The sequence below is a fragment of the Stegostoma tigrinum genome, chromosome 18, assembly GCF_030684315.1.
Source record: "Stegostoma tigrinum isolate sSteTig4 chromosome 18, sSteTig4.hap1, whole genome shotgun sequence".
Classification (NCBI taxonomy): domain Eukaryota; kingdom Metazoa; phylum Chordata; class Chondrichthyes; order Orectolobiformes; family Stegostomatidae; genus Stegostoma; species Stegostoma tigrinum.
In genome coordinates this window covers 57443903-57465606 of record NC_081371.1, presented here as the reverse complement: position 1 = coordinate 57465606, position 21704 = coordinate 57443903, and the positions used below count along the sequence as shown (strand labels likewise).

The window sequence follows — 21704 nt, the reverse complement described above, 5'->3', positions numbered from 1 at the left end:
GATTTTAATAGCTGGAACCTCGAAATGGTTTTAAAAAGGATAAGAAGACTTAAAATAACTGCACAATTAATTGACCACAGGAAAGCCTATCTGAGTGAAACTAAAGTTTGAGCAGAAGTTAACAAATTCAAGCACCATTGAAATTCTGGATATTATCTCTAGTTTTGCTCCTAAAGGATAAGTTTCATATAACAAACACAGAAACTCAGCAGGTCTGATAGCCTCTGTCGAGAGCGAAACAGTTAATATTGTAAGTCTGGTGTGACTGTTAATGTTTTGGGCGGTGAAGGGAGTGAATTTTGAAGGTTGGATGGGGTGCAAATCAAGTGTGCTGATTTGTCTTGGATGGTGTCAAATTTCTAAGGATGGTTGGAGGAAAGTGGAGACTATTCCATCGCATTGTTGACTTATGCCTTTTAGATGATAGTTACTGGGTTGTCCAGAGGTGAGTTACTTGCTCCAGAATTTTCAGCAACTGACCTGCTATTGCACCCAAGTGTGTACATATATGGATGGCATGGTGGCTCAGTTCTTCGCATTGTTGCCTCACAGTGCCAGGGACTCTGGTTCAATTCCACCCTCTGGCATCTGCCTGTGTGTAGTTTGCAGATTCTCCCCATGTCTGCTTGGTTTTCCTCCAGATGCTCCGGTTTCTTCCCACAATCCAAAGTTGTGCAGGTTAGATGGTTTGGAGAAGGTAAGAATTCCGATGCTGGAGTCTGAGATGACAACGTGTAGAGCTGGAGGAGCACAGCAAGCCAGGCAGCATCAGAGGAGCAGGAAAGCTGATGTTTGCGTTGGGACTCTTCTTCAGAAATGGGAGGGGAAGGGGGCTGTGAAATAAATAGAGCGGGGGAGAGTGATAGTAGGTAGATAGTGGAGTGGATAGGAGGGAGAGAAGACAGACAGGTCGAGGAGGCGGGCATGAAGGGGAGGACTGGTCTTGGGATGAGGTCAGGGATGGGGAGATTTTAAAGCTAGTAACGTCCACCTTGAGACCATTGAGTTGTAGGGTTCCAAGGCAGAATATGAGGAGCTGTTCTCCAGTTTCTGGGTGGCATCGTTGTGACACTGGAGGAGGCCTGGGGAGTTGAAGTGGTTCACGATTGGGAGGTGTTGTTGTTTTTCACGAAGTGAGTGTAGCTGCTCCACAAAGTGATCTGCTTGGTCTGCCCAGTGTAGAGGAGGCCACATCAGGAATAGCAGATACAATAGACCACATTAGCGGACATATAGGTGAAGATCTGTTTGTTGTGGGAGGTTTTTTGTTTGGGGCCTGGGATGGAGGTGAGTGTGGAGCTTGTAGGGGCAGATGTAGCACCTCCAGTTGCAGGGAAAGGTTCTGGGGCTGGTGGCGCTAGTGTGGACTGGACGAGGGAGTTGCAGAAAGACCGGTCCTTCTGGAAAGCAGATGATGGTGGCGAGGGAAAATTATCTCCTTTTGTAGTGGGATCAGATTGGAGGAGGTGGAAGTGACAGAGAATGACGGTTTGAATCTGGAGGTTAATGGGGTGATATGTAAGGACAAGGAATTCTGTTTTTGTTATTGTGGGTAGGGGGTGTGAGGGCAGAGGTGTGGGAAATGCAAGAGAGGCGGTTGAGGGCGCTTTGGACCACAGTCCTTGAAAAAATTGCAGTCCTTGAAAAATGAGGACATCTGGGATGTCCGGGAGTGGAACGCCGCCTCTTGGGAGGAAATGCGGTGGAGGTGGAGAAATTGGGAATAAGGGATTACATTTTTACAAGAGGGTGGCTGAGAGGAGGTGTAGTCTCGGTAGCTGTGGGAGTCTGTGGTCGTGAAATAGATATTAGTTTCCAGGTGATTACCAGAGATGGAGACAGAGGCCCAAGAAGGAGAGAGAAGTATCAGATGGCCCAGGTGAACTTGAGGTTGGGATGGAAGGTGTTAGTAAAGCGGATGAGCTGTTTGAGCACCTTGGAGCACAAGGCGCTGCCAATGCAGTCATCGATGTAGGGGAGGGAGAGGTGGGGGATAGTGCCAGTGTAGCTGCGGAAGAGGGACTGTTCCACGTATCCGACAAAGAGGCAGGCGTAGCTTGGGCCCATGCAGGTACCCATGGCACCCCCTTCGTCTGTAGAAAGTGGGAGGAGTTGAAGGAGAAGTTGTTAAGGGTAAGGACGAGTTCATTTAGGCGAATAAGGGTGTCGGTGGAAGGGTCTGGTTTGGCCTGCGGGAGAGGAAGAGGCGCAGAGGGCTTTTAGGCCGTCTGCATGGGGAATGCAAGTATACAGGAATTGGACATCCATGGTGAAGGTGAGGTGTTGGGTGCCAGTGAATCAAAGGTTTTGGAGGAGGTGGACAGCATGGGTAGTGTCCTGAACATAGGTGGGAGTTTCTGAACCGGGGAGAGAAGATAGAGTCGAGATAACGGGAGATAGGTTTGGTGGGTCAGGAGCAGGCAGAGATCGTGGATTGGACAGAGCAGTCAGGTTTATGGATTTTGGGATGGATATAGAAATGGGGGGTGGACATGCTTAAATTGCCCAAAGTGTCAAGGGATGTGTAAACTAGCTGGATTAGCTGGGGGAATGGTGGGATTACGGGATAGTGTAAGTGGGGGTGGGTCTGGGTGGGATGCTCTTCAGAGAATTGGTGTTGAGTCAATGGGCCGAATCATCTGTTTCCACTGGTTCAGTTCAGTTTCTCGCCAATGGTATTGACAGTATTGGATTCAGTAATGATAATGCTGATGAACATCAAGAGCAATGACTGGAATCTCATTCGTGAGATGATCACTGCCTGGCACTTATCTGACATGATTGTCTCATGCCATCTATCAGTCCAAGCCTCAGATTTTGTTTGTCTTATTGCATGTGAGCATCACCTGCTTCAGTATCTCAGGAATGACCTGAACATTGGGCTGTCATTTGTGAGCAAACCCACCTCTGAATTTATGTTGAAAGGAAGGTCATTAAAGCAACTGAGAGTATTTGAGCCTGGGACATGACCCTGAAGGACACCCTGCACTGCTTATCCAGGACTGAGATGATTAACCCCCAGCAACCATAACCATCTTTCTTTCTGCAAAGTGACTTTAACCAGCTGAGTGTCATTTCTAACTCGCATTGATTTTAGTTTTGATAAGGCTGTTTGATGCGAGACCATGTCAAATGCTGGTTTGATGTCATGCGCAGTTTTGCAGACCTCTGGCGTTCAACTGTTTTTGTTCACCCTTGTTGCAAGGTTGAGCAAGGTGAAGAAATGAGTGACCCTGGTGGAACCAACCTGAGGATCAGTGAGTAGAGAAGAAAATAAGAGACAAGCAGTTAACATATGCAAAGGAATAATAAAAAGTGGTAAATGGAAAGGTGAGGCTGATGTCTGGCTGAAAAGGAGATTTGTGCATAGAGACAAGGCCAAGGTACTAAATGATTACTTTCACACCTGTCTATACCATAGAAGAAGGTGCTGCCAGAGACCACCTGAAGGAAGATATTTTTGACACATGTGGGTTAAAATTGTTAAAAAGGAATCCTTAAAGGCTGGCTGAACTTAAAGTTGACAAGTCAGCAAAACCAAATCCAGTGTGACTGAAATGCTGAGGCCCCTTTTCATTCCTCTTCCAGTTAAAAGGTAATGCTAGAGCACCGGAATATTGTAAATGTTCTAACTTTGATTTACAAAAAAAGCATAAGGATAAGCCCAGCTTCAGAGGTTATTCTGTTTAGCCTCAGTTCTGTAAAATCTCTAGAAATCATAGCAACGTAGAATTAATAGCCATCTTGATAATTGTGAATTAAGAAAAGCCAGCACAGATTTGTGCAAGATAATAAAATGTGAGGCTGGATGAACACAGCAGGCCAAGCAGCATGGCATGCTTGGCCTGCTGTGTTCATCCAGCCTCACATTTTATTATCTTGGAATTCTCCAGCATCTGCAGTTCCCATTATCTCTATCACAGATTTGTGCATTCGGTCCTACAGATTTGTTGAGGGTAACATTATGCTTCTCCAGCTGAATTGTGTTTGGGGTAATACAGGCATGATGAGGGTCATGCAACTGAAATTGTGTACATGTCACGGTACCAGTTTGTTAGCAAAGTGAGACAAGTTGGCTTGGTTTTTGCTTTGGTAATGACAGTATAACAGCATTTGGCAGTTTGGATAAGTACACAAATAACACAGTCTGTTAATTCTCTTGCAGTCATGCATTGACGAGACCTTCCAGTCTAGTGATGTTAGTCACGTTGTAAAATGCATGGAAAAGGTTAGAGCCTGTTGAATGATGTAGAGCTGAGTTCTTAATGGCGTAGTAATTCCATGGTGTTGCCAAACTGGCCTTAAAAAGCTGGTGTTATTTGGACCTAAAAGCTAATTTTAATTTGTAGAGTCAAATATATCTCAAAAAGGCATGAAAAAAATCCATGTTTATAAACAGTTTTTTCGAAGAAGTATTTATAGCTTCTATCTTAACATTGTTCTCAAATTGTGAAATAAATATGACATAGGTTAGAAGCGATAGATTGCAAAAGCTTTTAACTACTTGGTTCCCTGTGTTAAACTTCATTATGCTTACTGATGTCACCGTGTCAGCAGGTTAAGCCATTCCTTTGACTTGATGCCAGATTTTAAACTGCTCTGCAGACAGCAGAATTCCTGCCAAAGAAATTGTTAGATCTTTGTGGGCAGCTTTCTTCAAAGTCAGTGGAAAGCCCCTTGATAGCTTTGCTGTTGATTGTAAAATTAAGCTATTCTTTCTATAATTTCCCTTAATCATATGTTGTCATCCAAAATACCCCACCTCTGAATTTAAGCCAGTACTGAATAGGTACTTATGACTGCTTTCAAAAACATTTCAGCCCAATTTTTTTTCCCCCAGAAAAGTACGTGCGCTCACTGTTATTCTCTGGGATTTTGTGTGTCGTGGGAATTGATAACTGGTCACATGGAAAGGCTAAAACATTTGAACAAATATTATACATCAATTTTTATGTTGAAGGACACTGGACATCCCAAAGGTATCAGATAAGCAAGATGCTAACGGGAGGAAGACTTTTATAACAGTCTGTATCGTGAAGGATGAAGTATTGATAAATTAAAGGGATTGAAGGAAGAAAGTTGCCAGGACCTGATGGCCTGCATCTAGGGGTTTTAAAGGAAGTGGCTGCACAGGTAGTGAAACATTGGTCAAAATATTCCAGAATTCACTAGAAGGCTCCAGAGGTTTGGAAAAGTGCTGATATGGCACCGCTGTTCAAGAAGGGAGGATGTCAGAAAGCAGGAAACTATAGGCCACTTAGCCTAAAGTCTGCTGATGGGAAATTGCTAGAGTCTGTTATTAAGGATGAAAAAGAAAAACATTTTTAAAAGCTTAACACATTCAAATACAGGCAGAGATAATGGGAACTGCAGATGCTGGAGAATCTGAGATAACAAAGTGTGGAGCTGGATGAACACAGCAGGCCAAGCAGCATCTTAGGAGCACAAAAGCTGATGTTTCGGGCGTAGATCCTTTAGCTGATGAATGGGTTTAGGCCCAAAACGTCAGCTTTTGTGCTCCTAAGACGCTACTTGGCCTGCTGTGTTCATCCAGCTCCACATTTTGTTATCTCAAATACAGGCAGTGTCATTTTGTGAAAGAAAAATCAAGTTTGACACATTTACTAATGTTCTTTTGAAGATTTAACCATCATTTTCAGAAGAAGGGTCTAGGCCCAAAACGTCACCCGTCCTGCTCCTCCGATGCTGCTTGGCCTGCTGTGTTCATCCAGCTCTACACCTTGTTATCTATGACCATCTGTTGATGAGCAACCCTGAGGGAGCATAGCAGGGAAGATGATTAGGTAGTAATGGCAGGGGTGTAGAGGATAATTCAGGAGGCCTTGCAGAAATTCATCACAAGGAAGAAACAAAGAGGAAGATGAGGCAACCATGGCTGACAAGGCAAATCAGGGACAGCATAAGAGGAAAAGGAAAACAACATGCAGTGTAGTGAAGCGTAGTGGAAATTCTTTTAAAAACCAGCAGATGACAACTGAAAAAGCAATGTGAGAAGAAGATGAAATATAAAGGTAAACTAGCCAATAATATATAAGGATTTCAAAAGTTTTTTTAAGATTAATGAAAGGTAACGGGGGCCAGGAGTGGATTTTGGACTGCTGGAAAATGAGACGAGAGAACATGGTAATGGGGAACAAAGAAATGATGGGAAAACTGAATAGGTGCTTTACAGCAGTCTTCATGGTGGAAGACACTAATTATAACAGCAGAATTTAGAGTCGGAGACGAATGTAGTGGCCATCACTAAGGAGATAGTGTTGGGGAAGCTGAAAGTGGTGGATTACACCAGGGTTATGAAAAAGAGAGCAGAGGAGATTGTCGACGTAATGGTGGTGATCTTTCAAGAAGCACTGGGGTCTGGTTGGGTCCCAGAGCACTCAAATATGGCTTTATCCAGTTTAAGACACCCCTGTTTAAGAAGGAAAGGAGGCAAAAGAGAAGAAATTGTGGGCTAGTTAGCTTGATCCTGGTCATTGGTAAGATTTTCAGGTCTGTTGTTGAGAATAGGATTGTGTATTACTTGGAAGTGCATTGTAAAATAGGGAGAGTAAGCAGAGCTTCATCAAGGGCAGATAACAAGCTGTAGAGCTGGTTGAACGCAGCAGGCCAAGCAGCATCAGAGGAGCAGGAAAGCTGACATTTCAGGTCTGGACCCTTCTTCAGAAATTTTCAGATCGTTCTCGGATTCTCCAGTATTAGCAGTTCCTACTGTCTCTTCATCAAGGGGTGCACTTGCCTGACAAACCTGTTAGAATTCTTTGAGCTAGTGAGCAGATTAGACCAAAGAGAGCCAGTGGATGTGATCTATTTAGATTTCTAGTAGATCTTTGACAAGGTGCCATGCAGGAGGCTGCTAAATAAGAGAAGAAGCCCGCAAGGTAGTGGCATGGATAGAAGATTGACTGGCAGAACTAACACCTGAAGGAGCAGTGAGACTCTGAAAGCTTGCATTTTCAAATAATTGTATTGGACGATAACCTGGTGTTGTGTGATTTCTGACTGGTAGAATGCAGAGAATGGGAATTAAGTGGTCTTTTTCAGTGTGGCAGCTGGTGACAAAGGGAGGGGTCAGTAGGAATCAGTATTGCAACCACAACTATTTTCTTTATGCTTTAACGATCTGTGCTAAAGATTTGAGAGCATGGTTGCTATGTTTACAGATGAGCCAAAGATAGGTGGATGGACGGGTAGCATTGAGAAGGTGCAGAAGGACCTGGACAGGCTAGTAGTGTGGGCAAAGGAGTGGCAAATGGAATACAATGTGGGAGATTGAGTTTGTGCATCTCATTGGAGGCATAGAGGTGAAGACTATTTTCTAAATGGGGAAAAGCTTTGGAAATCTGAAGCATAAGTGGGACTTGGAAGTCAAAGAATCTTTTTAAGATTTATGTAGAGATTCATTTGACAGGCAGGTAAATGCTATATTAGTATTCATTTTGAGGGTGCTGGATGTACTGCTGAGGTTGTATAAGGCTCCGGTCCTCCGAGCAGTTCTGGGCTCCAGATCTGTGGAAGGATATGCTGACTTTAGAGACGATGCAGAGAATATTTAGAGGAATGATCTGGGGGATGAAGGTCTTGCCATCTGAGGAGTGTTTAAGCATTCTAGGTCTGTAATCAGTGGAATTTTAAAAGGATGATGGGGCATGTCATTGAAACTTGCAGAATACTGAGAAGCTTGGATAGAGTGGGAATGGAGGAGATGTTTCCGTGAGCAGAAGAGTCTGTGCCCACATGGCACAACCCCAGTGAAGGGATAACCCCTTAGAACTGACAAGAGGCTGAATTTCTTTAGCCAAAGGGTGGTGAAGCTGTGAAATGCATTGCCACAGACGTCTGCGGAGGCCAAGTCATTGAATATACTTAAAACAGAGGTAGGTACGTTCTTGCTTTGTAAGGTGATCAAAAGTTATGTAGAGAGGCAGGAGAATGAGGTTGAGAAACATGTTAGCTAATGATGGAGCAGACTCAATGGGCCATCTGGCCTAATCCTGTACCTATATCTCATAAAGGGAATTGTTAGGTGTTGTGTTTTTAAATTTCCAGAAGCCATTCAGCCCGGTGACACAGATAGGAACACTCAGTCCTGGGTATAACATATTACCATAATTTGAGGCTTGGTTAATGCACAAGAGATAGAGTTGGGATTAATAGGTTTTTGCCAGATTGGAAATACATGACTCGTGGATTGCTGCAAGGAGCAGTCATAGGGCCTTCATTATTTACCATCTATATTAATGACTTGGAGGAAAGGGAAAATGTAATACAGCCATATTAGCTGCTGATTTAAAAATAAGTGGGAAGGCATGTTGTGATGAAGACATAAGGAATCTGCAAGAATTATATGTAGGCTGAGTAAGTAAGCAAAAACTTGATAGAATTTAATGTAAGTGTGGGGTTGGAAGAATCAAAAACCAGATGGAAAGAGACTCCAAATAATTACTGAAAAGTGGATTCTTGGTATGAAACACAAAAAATGTTAGCATGGCTGTGCAGCAAGTAATTAAGGCAACAGTTTTGGCTTTTATTGCTAAGGGTTTGGAGTTCAAAAGCCAGGAATCCTTGTAGTAATTGTGTAGGATGTTGGTTAGGCTGCATCTAGAGTACTATGTACAGTTTTAGTCTTCAGATTTAAGAAAAGATGTGCCAACATTGAGGCAGTTGAAAAGAGATTCACTTGGATGAAAGGGTTGAAAGATCAAGAATGGCTAAAATGCTTAGTCCTTTTATGCATGAAGAGTTTCAAAGAATGAGGGTGATCTTATTGAAACAGTTTTGAGGGAGCCTGACAAGGTAGATTTTGAGAAGATGTTTCCATTAGCAGGGCAATCCTAAGGTAGGGACATAATCACAGAATAAGGGGAAACTGGGATGTGAAGGATTTTCTTCTTCTAAGGATGGTGATTGTCTGGAACTCCCTACCCCAGACAATTGTGAAAGATAGATCACTGAAAGTGTTTAAAGAGGAGGCAAGTAAATTTTTGAAATATTAAGGAGTTGTGGACTACAATGAGTCAGCACGAAAGAGGATTTGAAGCCGAGGACAGATCAGTCGTGATTTTGTCAGATGGCGGAACAGGTTTGGGAGTATGAAGTCCTAATTCTGCTCCAGTTCCTCGTGTTCTTATGATTATTTTTGAGTATCCGGTAAACACTGAAGGACTGAAAAGGGGTAGGTCTTATTTTTGACCTTCTATAAATAGCAATGTTATTGTTTCAGTTTAACAACTAGAATTGACTGATATACTTGAATTTAAATAATGCAAAGTAATGAAAATCCTACATCAGTTATTCTCCTATGTGCTCCCACCCCAACCAAATATGTACTCTTTAAAAACTTAACTGCAGTGCCGATCAACACATTTTGTTGTCAGCATCTTTTAAGAATGTTCTTTAAATTTCTACACTGAAACTTAACCAATTTCAAGTGCACTAAATTTGGAATGCTACAGCCTCTCTTCTGCACACTTCTTTTGCCATTGTGTCTCTTGGCAGAGAGTAAAATGTTACATGCTTTCAGAGTCAGATGTGAAAGATAATGAGCAGAAGACTGATTTCACTGCAGAGTTCCATAAGTGGCACTGCAGTATGTTTGGTGCATGTAGTTATATTTTTCATGATTGGACTATTTTACACTCAGATTTGTTCCAAATAAGTAGTATCTATTCCTGTTTAGTTCTTTTGTCTTCATGAAGAAAATAAATTATACCTCTCTAAACTGTTTTAAAACACCATTTGATTAACATTTTTAAAAGCTTATCAAAATCAACATTTTGTTTTAATATTTGGCAATGGTGCCTTGAATGTACTAGAACAGTTTGCAGAGTCCATGGGATGCCATTCTAAAGATGAAGTGAATTTTTATCACATTTGGAGACTTTCTCCACTTTAATTCATCCAATGTCATTCTTCTTTATTAGGTAATATTGTCTTTTCAGTTAGGCAAAATCAAAAGCACTCGAAACAAGAAAAAGAAAACATTTTCAGAAAGTAGTAGTGCAGTTGCCACTTCCTGAGGGGAAATTCGGTTTTGGGTAAAAACTTCGATTGAGGTCTTTTCTAAGTACCAAATATGTTAGCATGGACTAAACACCAAAATGTTGTGGTAACATACTCTATGTGATGCCGATTGAATAGTGTGGTTAATGTAAGGTCTGTCACTGTGCTGCTTTAAGTAGATCTTCATGAGTTTGTGAAGATTAGGTTTAGTTCACTGTTAGCAGGTGAGAGGCGTAAAGATCCTGATGTTTCTCAAAGCCTCTAATGCTAAGCGTTCTCCCACTGAACTCCTCACAAAGGGATTGTGTTGAGTTTGAGACTCTGTGTTGTATGTATTAACTGTGTAATGGTAGCCTGTAACTGGAAACTGGAAGAGCTAATGTTTTCAAAAATACTGCTTGGTGCTTGAGCTGGAGAAATTTTTTACTGAAGTGCCATTCCTGAAAGCCAAATCTGCAAAACGATGGCTAACTCAGTTTTAACTGGGCAGTGATTTCAATTGGGAGACATTACTTCAAGCTGAAGAAATTTAATTTAAATGAAACAACATTGGATCAAGTATTGTTTGAACTTGATCTGATCTAATACTGTTTTCAATATTTTTAGATTCTTTTACTCATTTACATAATAGAGAAAAAGAACGGAAAGAGTGCGAACAAATCTGTAATGAACGAGAAAGATCCAATTAAGCCATAAGAGTGCTATTCAGAAATTTTGGTAGAGCCTCTTCTGACCTGTTGGCACCGATACCTAGTGAGTTAGGCTCGGTTAATCAAGCTCACCTATTCACAAGTGTATGTTCCGTGATATACATCAGTTACCTCCATTTCAGATTATCGCATTTAAAACACTGCCATTTGAAAAGGCAAAGAGGAGAGAGAAGATGATGGAGGTTTGCATATTAAGAATGAGACGTAGGGAAAACAATTGCTGATCATTTCAGCTTTTCCAGTGCCATTGTGATGTTTTGAGCTTCAAAATGCATGCACTTTATCATTTAGATCTACTCTCGAGTTCTCCAATAATGAAGTAATAGCTTTCTACAATAGGATGTGAGTAATGTGAATTGAGAGGTATAAGGTAACAATCTCCTTTCATTTAATAACCAACTTAATCCTACTCCCTTGCCACAAGTTGAGGCCGACATAGATTGTTCACAGCATAACTTCCTATTTGACACTGTGCTACTAATGCCATATTCTTTGATTAACGACCACCTAACTTCAAAACATCGTGTGTTTTTGTCATCGTACCTGCTAAAATTCTCACCTATGCCTTTATCTCTAGATGTGACTGTTCCAGTGGTCTTTATCACCCTCTTCACCCATTATTCCTGTGTTTATTCCTGCATTGAGTCATAGAGCCATACAGTAATACAGTATGGAAACAGGCCCATTGGCCCAAACTGGTCCATGCTGACCATGGTGCCCAACTCGGCTAGTTTCAGTTGCCTGCATTTGGTCCATATCCCTCTTAAACTCTTCCCATCCACATATTTTTTGGATGTTGCTTTTGTACCTGCCTCAACCACTTTCTCTGGCAGCCCATTCCATATACGCACCACTCTCTCGGTATGAAGAAGTTGCCCCTCAGGTCTGTCTTAAAATCTTTCCATTCTCACCTTAAACCTATGCCGCCTAGTTTTCAGTTCATCATCCTTGAGGAAAATAAACTCTATGCATTCATCCTGTCTATGCACCTCAATAAGGTCACCCTTCATACTCCCATGTCCCAAGGAATAAAGTCCTATCCTGCCCAACCTCTCCCTTTCACTCAGGCCTACTGGTTCTGGCAACATCCTTGTAAATCTTCTTTGCACACTTTCCAGTTTAACTATGTCTTTCCTACAACAAGGTGACCAAAATTGTATACAGCATTTCCAAGTGTGACTCACCAATGACTTATACAGCTGTGACATAACATTCCAATTCCTCTGCTCAGAAGGCCAGCATGCTAAATATCTTCACCGTCCTGTCCACCTGCGATGCTGCTTTCTATGAACTATGTAATTGTAGTCCTAGGTCCCTCTGTTCCACATACTCTTCAGGACCTTCTCATTTACAGTATAAGTCACACTTTTTGGTTTGACTTTCCAAAGTGCAGCACCTCACATTTATCTGTATGAATTGCGTTTGCCAATCCTCAGCCTATTTCCCCATTTGATCAATATCCCTCTGTAATTTTTGGTAACCTTCCTCACTGTCAACATTACCTCCTAATTTTGTATTATCTGCAAACTTACTAATCATGCCTTGTACATTCATGTCCAAATCATTTAGGTAAATAACAAGGATCTGGGTGTGAGTTTGCTGGCTGAGCTGGAAGGTTAGTTTTCAGACGTTTCGTCACCATTCTGGGTAACATCATCAGTGAGCCTCTGACGAAGCGCTGGTGTTATGTCCCGTTTTCTATTTATAACACCAGCGCTTCATCGGAGGCTCACTGATGATGTTACCCAGAATGGTGACGAAACGTCTGAAAACGAACCTTCCAGCTCAGCGAGCAAACTCACACCCAGAACCTCAACCTGAGCTACAAATCTTCTCAAAACTCGATAACAAGGATGCCAGTCCTGACCCTTGTGCCACACTGCTAGTCATAGGCTGAGAAACAGCCTTCAAACATCACCCTCTGCTTCCTACCATTGAGCCACTTCTGGAATTCAGTTAACTAGTTCTCCCTGGATTCCTTTAAGTCTAACGTTCATGACTAGCCTGCCATGCAGGACCTTGTCAAAGCCTTACTAAAGTCCACGTAGATAATATCCACTGCCCTACCCTCATCTTTCCTCTTGGTTACCTCTTCGAAATTCTCCAAAAGACTTGTCATTCTGCAGTTGGTGGCTATACCAGCTTCTATGCTCTGGATTCTCTGTTTTACCGCATAACATTTTCACCTCTGCAGTCACCTCTATTTCATCCTGTTTCTTTGTTTGACTTAATATCTTAACCTCACTGGGGGATTTTGCTGGATATTACTCTCATGACGTGCCTTGGAGTGTTTTTCTGCTTTATAATATCCAGCTCTTAGTTGAGTGACAGGCAAACGGCCATTCATTTCCAAGTGAGGAAAGGCTTACCTATGAATTTCAATTAGAGTCATCAACTTCTTGGGTATCAGTACTGACAAGAAGTTTAACCTATTTTTTCTAATCAGATGTTATTACACACCTCTGGAGCAGGTGAAGCTTGAGGCTGGGCCCCTCATTCCAGCGGTAGGGATATGACCCCTGTGTTACGAGGGCAAACTCGTAATATCAACAATGTGTCTATAATAGCAGCATTGATACTCCATAGGCTGCATTGAGTGGTACACCTCAGAGTCATTATCAGTCAGACACAAAAGTCTGAACTGTTCATCATCAACTTGAATGGGTAAAACCAAACAATGTTTGAAACTTAGCGCTGTCATTTCAAAGCTGATATTTGCTTGGTGTTCTTGCTGTGGTAGTCAATATTTGTCACCTTGGCCACCAAAGCACTCTGTTCTGAAAATGTACTGCATAAAATCACTAAGCTTATTTGAGCAACATCCCTCATCCCTGAAGACTTCAACGCAGAGAAGGACTTAATTGTAATGGCTTGGATCCACTGTCTCCCAATTCTCCGTTAAAGTCATGTATTTTCCTGATTTGGGCACGCATGGCCATTCCATGCTACTACAGGGTCTGTATACTCTAATTCCCTGTCTAGGACTGTTTAGCACCTTTAACATCAGGGCATAAGAACACAGCCCAACATCAGATTTGTGCATTACATAGGGATGAGCAGTAGATGTGGACTTGCCAAGGTCACCAATATCTTGAGACCAAATAACAAAATAATTGCAATGTGCTGAAAACAGATAATTTCGAAGTCCCTTAATTCAAAAATACTTGATTGTATTTTTTGCACCAAATATCTACATTGTGGTTTTTATTTAACCAATAATTTGCATTGTGTAGTTAATGGAAAAAGCAGCTTTGAGGTATCAGGAGTAGACTATCCTTTTGTTATTGGGGATTCTGAATGTTCTGTTAACATTGAAGACTTTGGAAGTTTTTCCAGTGAGCAAGTCTTAAAGCTGTACTATAAACTTTTGGAGCTACAAGTATCAAATAGAATTTTTGAAAAAAATTACTGGTAGTGCTCAGCAGATCTGATGGCATTTTTGGAGAGACAAACAAGTTAGTATTTTAGGTCATGACCTTTCATAAAACTCTGACCATAAATTGCAAGTTTTTGTTTTAAATGTACATGTTCACACAATTGAAAGCTACTGTTTTGAGTTGAGATATCGTTTGAAGTTGAGTCAAATTATCCTAAGTGTTGACCTGCAGTTCATGGGATTCACAATGAATGGGAATATTGTTGCTTGAGTAGGTTCAGGTCTATTTGGTTGCAACAGTACAGCAAAGGCCACTTAAAGGAATCACTTCTGCAGGGAATATTTGAGATCTGCTGTACTTATTTTAAAAAAAATACAAATAAACTTACTTTGCAGCATAGAAATTAAATATTAGGTGCTGAAAGGCATCCACCTTTTGGCAATAATGAATGCACATGAGTGGATGCATTCATTTCCAAATGCTTAGCTAAAAGCATCTGCACTGATTTCTATATTCAGACTAGCTTCAGGTATGATGGCAGTTTCCAGCAGGAAGATATTCTTGTGTTTTTAAAATGACTGAACTTTAGAAGCACTATGATCACTCCTGAATTTCCATTTTGCCCTGATCTGTATTATAATCTTTGCTCTTATTGTGTGCATATGTGAGGAAACTACAGCTCTCTTTATATTTTTTGGCTAATTTCTCTGTGCTGTGGTGAACTGAACAATCATTGAGCAGGCTTCTTAATCAGATTGCAGTTTCTTTTTTGCATCCCTGTAAATAATGCAATTGATTGCTCAGGTTTCTCTAATTTTACTTACGCTGTTGGATAGTTCCTTGTTTTGTTTTCAGTCTGATAATCAAATCAGTGGTCTTGATCAGTTATTTCTTTAAGCTTGTTTTTTTTTGAATATATAGGATTGATAATTTATAGTGAGAATATGAGAGAGAATCCATTGATTTAGATATGGAGTTAAATAGAATTGCTAATTTACTGAACTATCCTAAAATTTGTGAGCCATTTTCTTTGCATGATTTACAGTTGAACTTTGAATTGAAAGGTATGCTTGTTCAGTTTACGCTCTTCACCTTGTAGCTGTGAAAAGTAATAATCTACACACATCACTCAGAATTTTTTAAAGAACATTTGAACCAGTCAAGATTTAAAACTCTAAGTTCAGTTGTTTTATCTCCCTCCGAGTATATATCACTTAAAGCAAATTCTTGAAATATTCTTTTACAAGTAATTGACCTCAACATAGATGTTTTATGATCCAGTCTTTTTTGAGAAATGTGTTTTGAATGCATGGAATCTGTATTACTAGTAGTTTCAAAATTTTGAAGATGCGTATCTTCAGACACTGAACTTGTGGAGCAAGAAACTTTGTCAGTTCTGTTGAGAATTTGCTTTTGCTGTGTGTTCTATTTAGCAGTTGTAAAGCAAGTTATTCTGTTGGTGCAACACCAAAGAAGAATAATGTGTATAATAAATAACATTGCATCAGATTAGTTTAAAAAATGCATTATCAGCAGCAAAAAAGATCATTGATTTCATAATTGGAAAATGTATTTCTTAGTCTTGTAGAACATTGTGAGCAAGGCTGAATAATCATGTTGTATACTACTATTGATGCACGGTACTTGATTTTATTCTAGTTACCTTGAAGCTTATGAAAAAGTACATCACTTTGGGGAAGATGATGACGAGGTTAGTTCAGGGAATCAACGGGGACCAGTTCCTGTTGGAGGAGTACCTTCTTCATACAGTTACCAGCAGCATATATTGTCAGGTAAGTAGTCATTACATTCTATTACTTGCCAAGTGAGTCTGCCAAAAATCTGAAATATGATGACTGTGGCTGTCTATGTTCCAATTTAGAACATCACTGAAACTTTTTGGAAGCATATTTGAAGCTCAGGTAGACGTTTTTGAACTGGTTATCCTTTGTATAGTTAAAATATTAAAATCAAAACAAAGAGAAATAGAATATTTCCAAGTAAACTTCATGAAATTGAATTTTACTTTTTATGGAGTTCCCATATTAGTTATAAAACGTAAAGGACATATGTTCAAGGAGCAATGATAAAATATTTTTATTAACCCAAGCTTTATCTTCTACAAGAAGGAAAAATACAGACTAATTATTTTGCAGTGACAGGTAATGTATTGGTTGATTTGTGCATCATCCTCTTGACTGTCATTTTATACTACAAAGATTTGGATAAACATCAAGAGAATGAAATGGTGTAATTTGCCTATCTAAGCAGTTTTGACGTGATTTATCATAAGGCATTTTATTTCTGATAATTAGTCATTCAGTGTAATAGCACCAATAATTGTAGTTGGTTATACTTTTTTGGCAGTTCTGACTTCCATTCTGGCCATAGTAGGGGGAGATACAGGTGAAGATAGGTTTTACAATGGCTGAACAGTCTAATCCTTGCACTGCTGACTCTGTCACAAGTGGGGCAGGTAGTGCATGGGATGCTCTGGATTTTGAGCGATCTTTCTGCTGCTTGCGGCTGACCTCCATATGTTCCATTTGGTGACATTCAAAGTGGATTGCATTTTTGCACAGTGTTTCCCTTCAGTTTGAGATTCCCATATGTTAGCATGTTGTATTTACTTAGGGAGGCTTTCAGGCTGTCCATGTAGCATTTCCGCTGACCTAGCAATGATTACCATTGCAGAACTTGGAGTATAGCATTTGTTGAGGGAATTTTGTGTTGAATACGCAGGCAGGGGGACTAGCTGGGCTGGTTTTGGCATGTGGTCAGGGGAGGAGAGATTTTGAAGCTTGTGAAATGCACATTGATACCCTTGGGCTGCGGAGTTCTCAAGCGAAATATGAGCTGCTGTTCCTGCATCTTTTGGGTGGCGTCATTGTGGCAATGCAGGAGGCCAGGTTGGACATGTCATCCGAGGAGTTGGGGCGGTGTGGGGGGGTGGTGTGGAATTGATATGGCTTGCGACTGGGAGGTGTCGTTGTTTGTTGCGAACAGAGCGTAGGTGTTCTACAAAGCCTCCGGCTTGGGGACCGTTTTGCGGAACACCTACGCTCTGTTCACAACAAACAACTAGACCTCCCAGTCGCGAGCAATTTCAATTCTTACCCCCAACTCCTCGGACGACATGTCCATCCTGGCCTCCTGCATTGCCACATGAAGCCACCCGAAAGATGCAGGAACAGCAGCCATATTTCGCTTGGGAACTCTGCAGCCCAAGGGAATAATGTAGATTTCACAAACTTCAAAATCTCCCCATCCCAACCACAGGCCAAAACCAGGCCAGCTAATCCCCGCCTCCCTAACCATTCCTCCCACCCCCACCCCCATCCCCATCCCACTAACCTCATTCTGCTCCCCTGACCTGTCCATCCTCCCTGAACTGACCTATTCCACCCCCCCCCCCCCCCAACTCCCCACCTACATTCACCTTCGCTGGCTCTAACCCCACCTCTTTGACCTGTGTCTCCTCTCACCCTATCTTCTCCTTTTTCCATCTTCTATCTGCCTCCCCCTGTCTCCCTATTTATTTCAGAATCTCCTTCCCCCTCCCCCACTTCTGAAGAAGGGTCCTGACCCAAACGTCAAGCTTTCCTGCTCCTCTGATGCTGCTTGGCCCGCTGTGTTCATCCAGCTTCACACCGTGTTGTCTTCACTTGGTTCTGTGTTTGGTTTCTTTTGTTAATAAGGATCATGGTTTACCTGTCATAATGAAGCAGATGAAGAATGGTGACAGATTTCTGCAGACAGCTTAATTTGAGAATGTTCAATAGTTGCTGTTGACGAGTCAAAGGCTTTTGTGAGATTAAAGGTCATGTGGGGAAGTTGGTGCTGGTCATGTGCAGAAGTCTTTTACTGGCACTTATGCTGAAAATCATGCCCATTTGTCTCTTGTTGAGCAGAAGCCACATTAAGACTCAGGTGGAGCTGTTCAGCCCCTGAGAGGAGGCAGTTGGGGAGGATTCTTGTGATGAACTTTCCTGTGGGGAAAGTCAGGAAATGCCTGTTTTTCATACAGCTGAACCTGCCTCTGTTCTTGAAGATGGTCACAATTACAGTGTGCCTCAGCTCTCCATGCACACTCCCTTCCTTCCAGTCAAGGGTGTTGAGGTCATGGATTTGTTTCCAAAGTGTCTTTGCCACATTTTGATATTTAAGCAGGAATTAGATTCAAAGAGTCATACAGCACAGAACAGACCCTTCGGCCCAACATGTCCATGCTGTCCAAGTTTCCCAAACTAAACTACTCCCACTTGCCTCTGTTTGGACCTTACCCCTCTGAACCTTACCTGTCCAAATGCTTTTTAATAGTTGTAACTGTACCTGCATCTCCCACTTCCTCTGGCAGGTCATTTAACATATGAAATTTCACCCTCTGTGTGAAAAAGGTGCTTTGCCAGGCCCCTCTTAATCTTTCTCCTCTCACCTTGAAAACTGCCCCTTAGTTTTAAATTCATCCACCCTACGGAAAAGACCATAGCTATTTAAAATCATGACATGCATAGATAAGGTATAAACCTTCAATAAGGTCACCTCTTGACCACCTACACTCCAGTGAAAAAAGTCAAGCCCTCCATTCCTGGCAACATGCTGGTGATTTAAGGTTCTTATGAAGATTTGTAGCTTGCTATCTGGGTGAAGTCGCCAAGCTGGCTGGTTGTTCAGATGTTTTGTTGCCATGCTAGGTAACATCATCAGTGCGATCTCCGATTAAGGTATGTGGTTCTACTCTGCTTTTTATTTATATGAACTGGTCTGTTAAGATGTTTTGTCATTTCTAGTTTTTTTTTTGCAAGGGTTTGTAAATGGGTTCAACCAATAAACATGTGGAATTAAACCATCAGAGGCTGCACTGATGATGTTACCTAGCATGGTGACGAAATGTCAAAACTACAACCAGCTTGCTCGACGAGCAAGTCAACAGCCTTAACGTTCTGGTGAATCTTGTATGAACAGTCTACAATTTAATAATATCCTTCCTGTAGTAGGGTGATCAGAATTGTACACAGTACTTCAAAAGTGACCTCGCAAACATCCTGTACAATCTGAACATAACATCCCAACTGCTTTGCTCAAAGGTCTGAGCAATGAAGGCAACTGTGCAAAATGCTTCTTAACCATCCTGTCTACCTGTGATGCAATATTCAAAGAACTATGTGGCTGAACCTCTAGGTCTTTCTGTTGGATAACACTACCAAGGGACTTATAGCATTAACTGGATAAGTCCTGTCCTTGTGTTTTCTTTTATCAAAATGCAATAGCTGACATTCACCCAAATTTAAGCTCCCATGTACCAAGCCTAAGCCTATGACCCAATTGATCAAGATCCCCTTGTAATCTTAGATAACCTTCTTCACTTTATCTGTGCCAGAGACCTTATGACGCTTCAGCTGTTGAATAGCCTTTCCAACTTGACAGTGAGTCAGATATGTGATGAGATGGCGATGGGTCGCGTGTTGTGGAATGGTGTCGTGTGTGCTTGGGCAAACGCACCATCTTGGTTGAGGATTTCCACGAAATGAACTTTGCAGTGGATATGGACTGCCTTTCTGTCATTGAGCAACTCTGCTTTTGACTCTCCAGTAGAGTAGTCCCTGGGTGCTCACCATAGATGGATTTGATTGTGCTGAAGAAGCCACGCACTTCCTGGTTTTTGGTTTGTTGCTGATTCTCCTGTATTCTTTCCACCCACCATCTTTCTGTATGGGTTCTTTATCGCACCTCGGCCTTCAGCTGCCTGTAGACCTGTTTCCACTCACCTGAAGTTTTGCTGGAGCTGCTAGTTCAGAGATTTCTTGCATTTGCAGTCTTGGAGACCCTTGATTTCCTGATTTCTTTTCAAACCAGTCTAACTGTTTCCTGTTTGAGAGGCCAGTCATCTCCATGCAGGTGTTGACTAGGGTGCTTTTAGGGTGAACCAGGTGCTTAGGCGCTCTGCAACTCTGGCACACTGCTCATCACCAGGATGACCGAAAGATAATGGCTGAATAAGTTTTTCTTCACAGGGTATGGCACATTGAGTGTGCTGTGGTGAAACTTTTCTGCCTCTGCTGGTTTGGGTCAGGCCCTTGGCGATGGTAGCGTGGATTAATCAGTTTATTGGTGCCTTGTTTGACCTAACACCTGAGGCAGCCCCAAGAAGACTTTCCACATCAAGCAGATGTTCACCTGCACATGTGCTAATGTGATATACTGCATCTGCTATACCCGTTGTGGCCTCCTCTACACCGGGGAAACCAAGCGGAGGCTTGGGGGCCGTTTTGTAGAACATCTACGATCAGTTTGCAATAAACAGCTGCATCTCCCAATCACGAATCATTTCAACTCCTCCTCCTATTCCTCAGACGACATGTCCATCCTGGACCTCCTGCAGTGTCACAATAATGCCACCCGCAGATTGCAGGAACAGCAACTCCTGTTCTGCTTGGGAACCCTGCAGCCCAATAGTATCAATGTGGATTCCACCAGCTTCAAAATTTCGCCTCCCACTACTGCAACCCAAAACCAGCCCAGCTCGTCCCTGCCTCCCTAACCTGTTCTTCCTCTCACCTATCCCCTCTGCGCACCCATTTCCTACCAACTAATCTCATCCCGCCCCCTTGATCTGTCCGCCCTCCCTGGACTGACCTATCTCCTCCCTACCTCCCTGCTTACACTCACCTTTACTGGCTCCAGCCTGCCTCTTTGTCCGGTCTGTGCCCTCTCCACCTATCTTCTCCTCTATCTATCTTTTATTTGCCACCCCCCGCCCCTTCCCTTCCCCCATTTCTGATCAAGGGTCTAGGCCTGAAACGTCAGTCTGCCTGCTCCTAAGATGCTGCTTGGCTTGTTGTGTTCATCCAACTCTACACCTTGTTACCTGAGGCAGCCTAGCTGCCTGACCTGACCGTGCTACATTCCAGTAGTTTTAACTCTCAATCAATTATTACAGCAAGTATGAAAGTGTATATGTACACTGGAATTCTCTTGCGGTGATTTTATATAAAATTTGTGGAGACTAGCAAAGCGTTGCATTAATCCAAGCTTCCAGAAGGGCAGTTGGAGTAAGCGGAGAAAATAATTGACAAAACTATTTGGAAAGCGAGCAACTAAATTCATGACTAGAAAAACTGCTTAAGGGGTCCATTATCTTGTATTTTAAGTCTACGCAAACAGCATAGAGCTTTATTGATTACCAGAAATTTACTTCCACTCATTTTTTTAAAAACTTGTCATCCACCATGTATCTTTTCATGTAACCATGTAAAGCCAAATAAAATTCGAATCAGTTTATTTATATTTAAACTCAAGTTGAGTTAGCATATGCATTATCTGTGAGAAAGTAATACTCTAATGCCAGAATTGTTTACAGCAGTATTTTTTTCACAGCTGCAATTTGACCTTTTTGGTTAGACTAAAATTCAGCATCAGCAACGTATGCTATTTATGACTGAAACTACATTCACTAACATAGTTGTTGTTTCACAAACTCTGGCTAACATTATGCATGCAAGCATGTCAGTGAATCAGTGAAACTTAACAGTTTAGATCAGTTAGTTAGATCACTTGTTTTTAAACAAGTCCCTGTAGTAAAAGCTTATTGCCGCTT

The 21704-nt window shown here is 41.8% G+C and overlaps 1 protein-coding gene across 1 annotated transcript in view; it reads left to right on the top strand.

Annotated features, from left to right (window-relative positions):
* Positions 1-21704, top strand: part of arid2 (AT-rich interactive domain 2) — a 151828-nt gene that overhangs the window by 36897 nt on the left and 93227 nt on the right. Inside the window, exon 4 of the mRNA XM_048548529.2 lies at positions 15767-15900. Coding sequence (XP_048404486.2) covers positions 15767-15900 — 134 coding nt within the window. The remainder of the gene's footprint in view (positions 1-15766; positions 15901-21704) is intronic.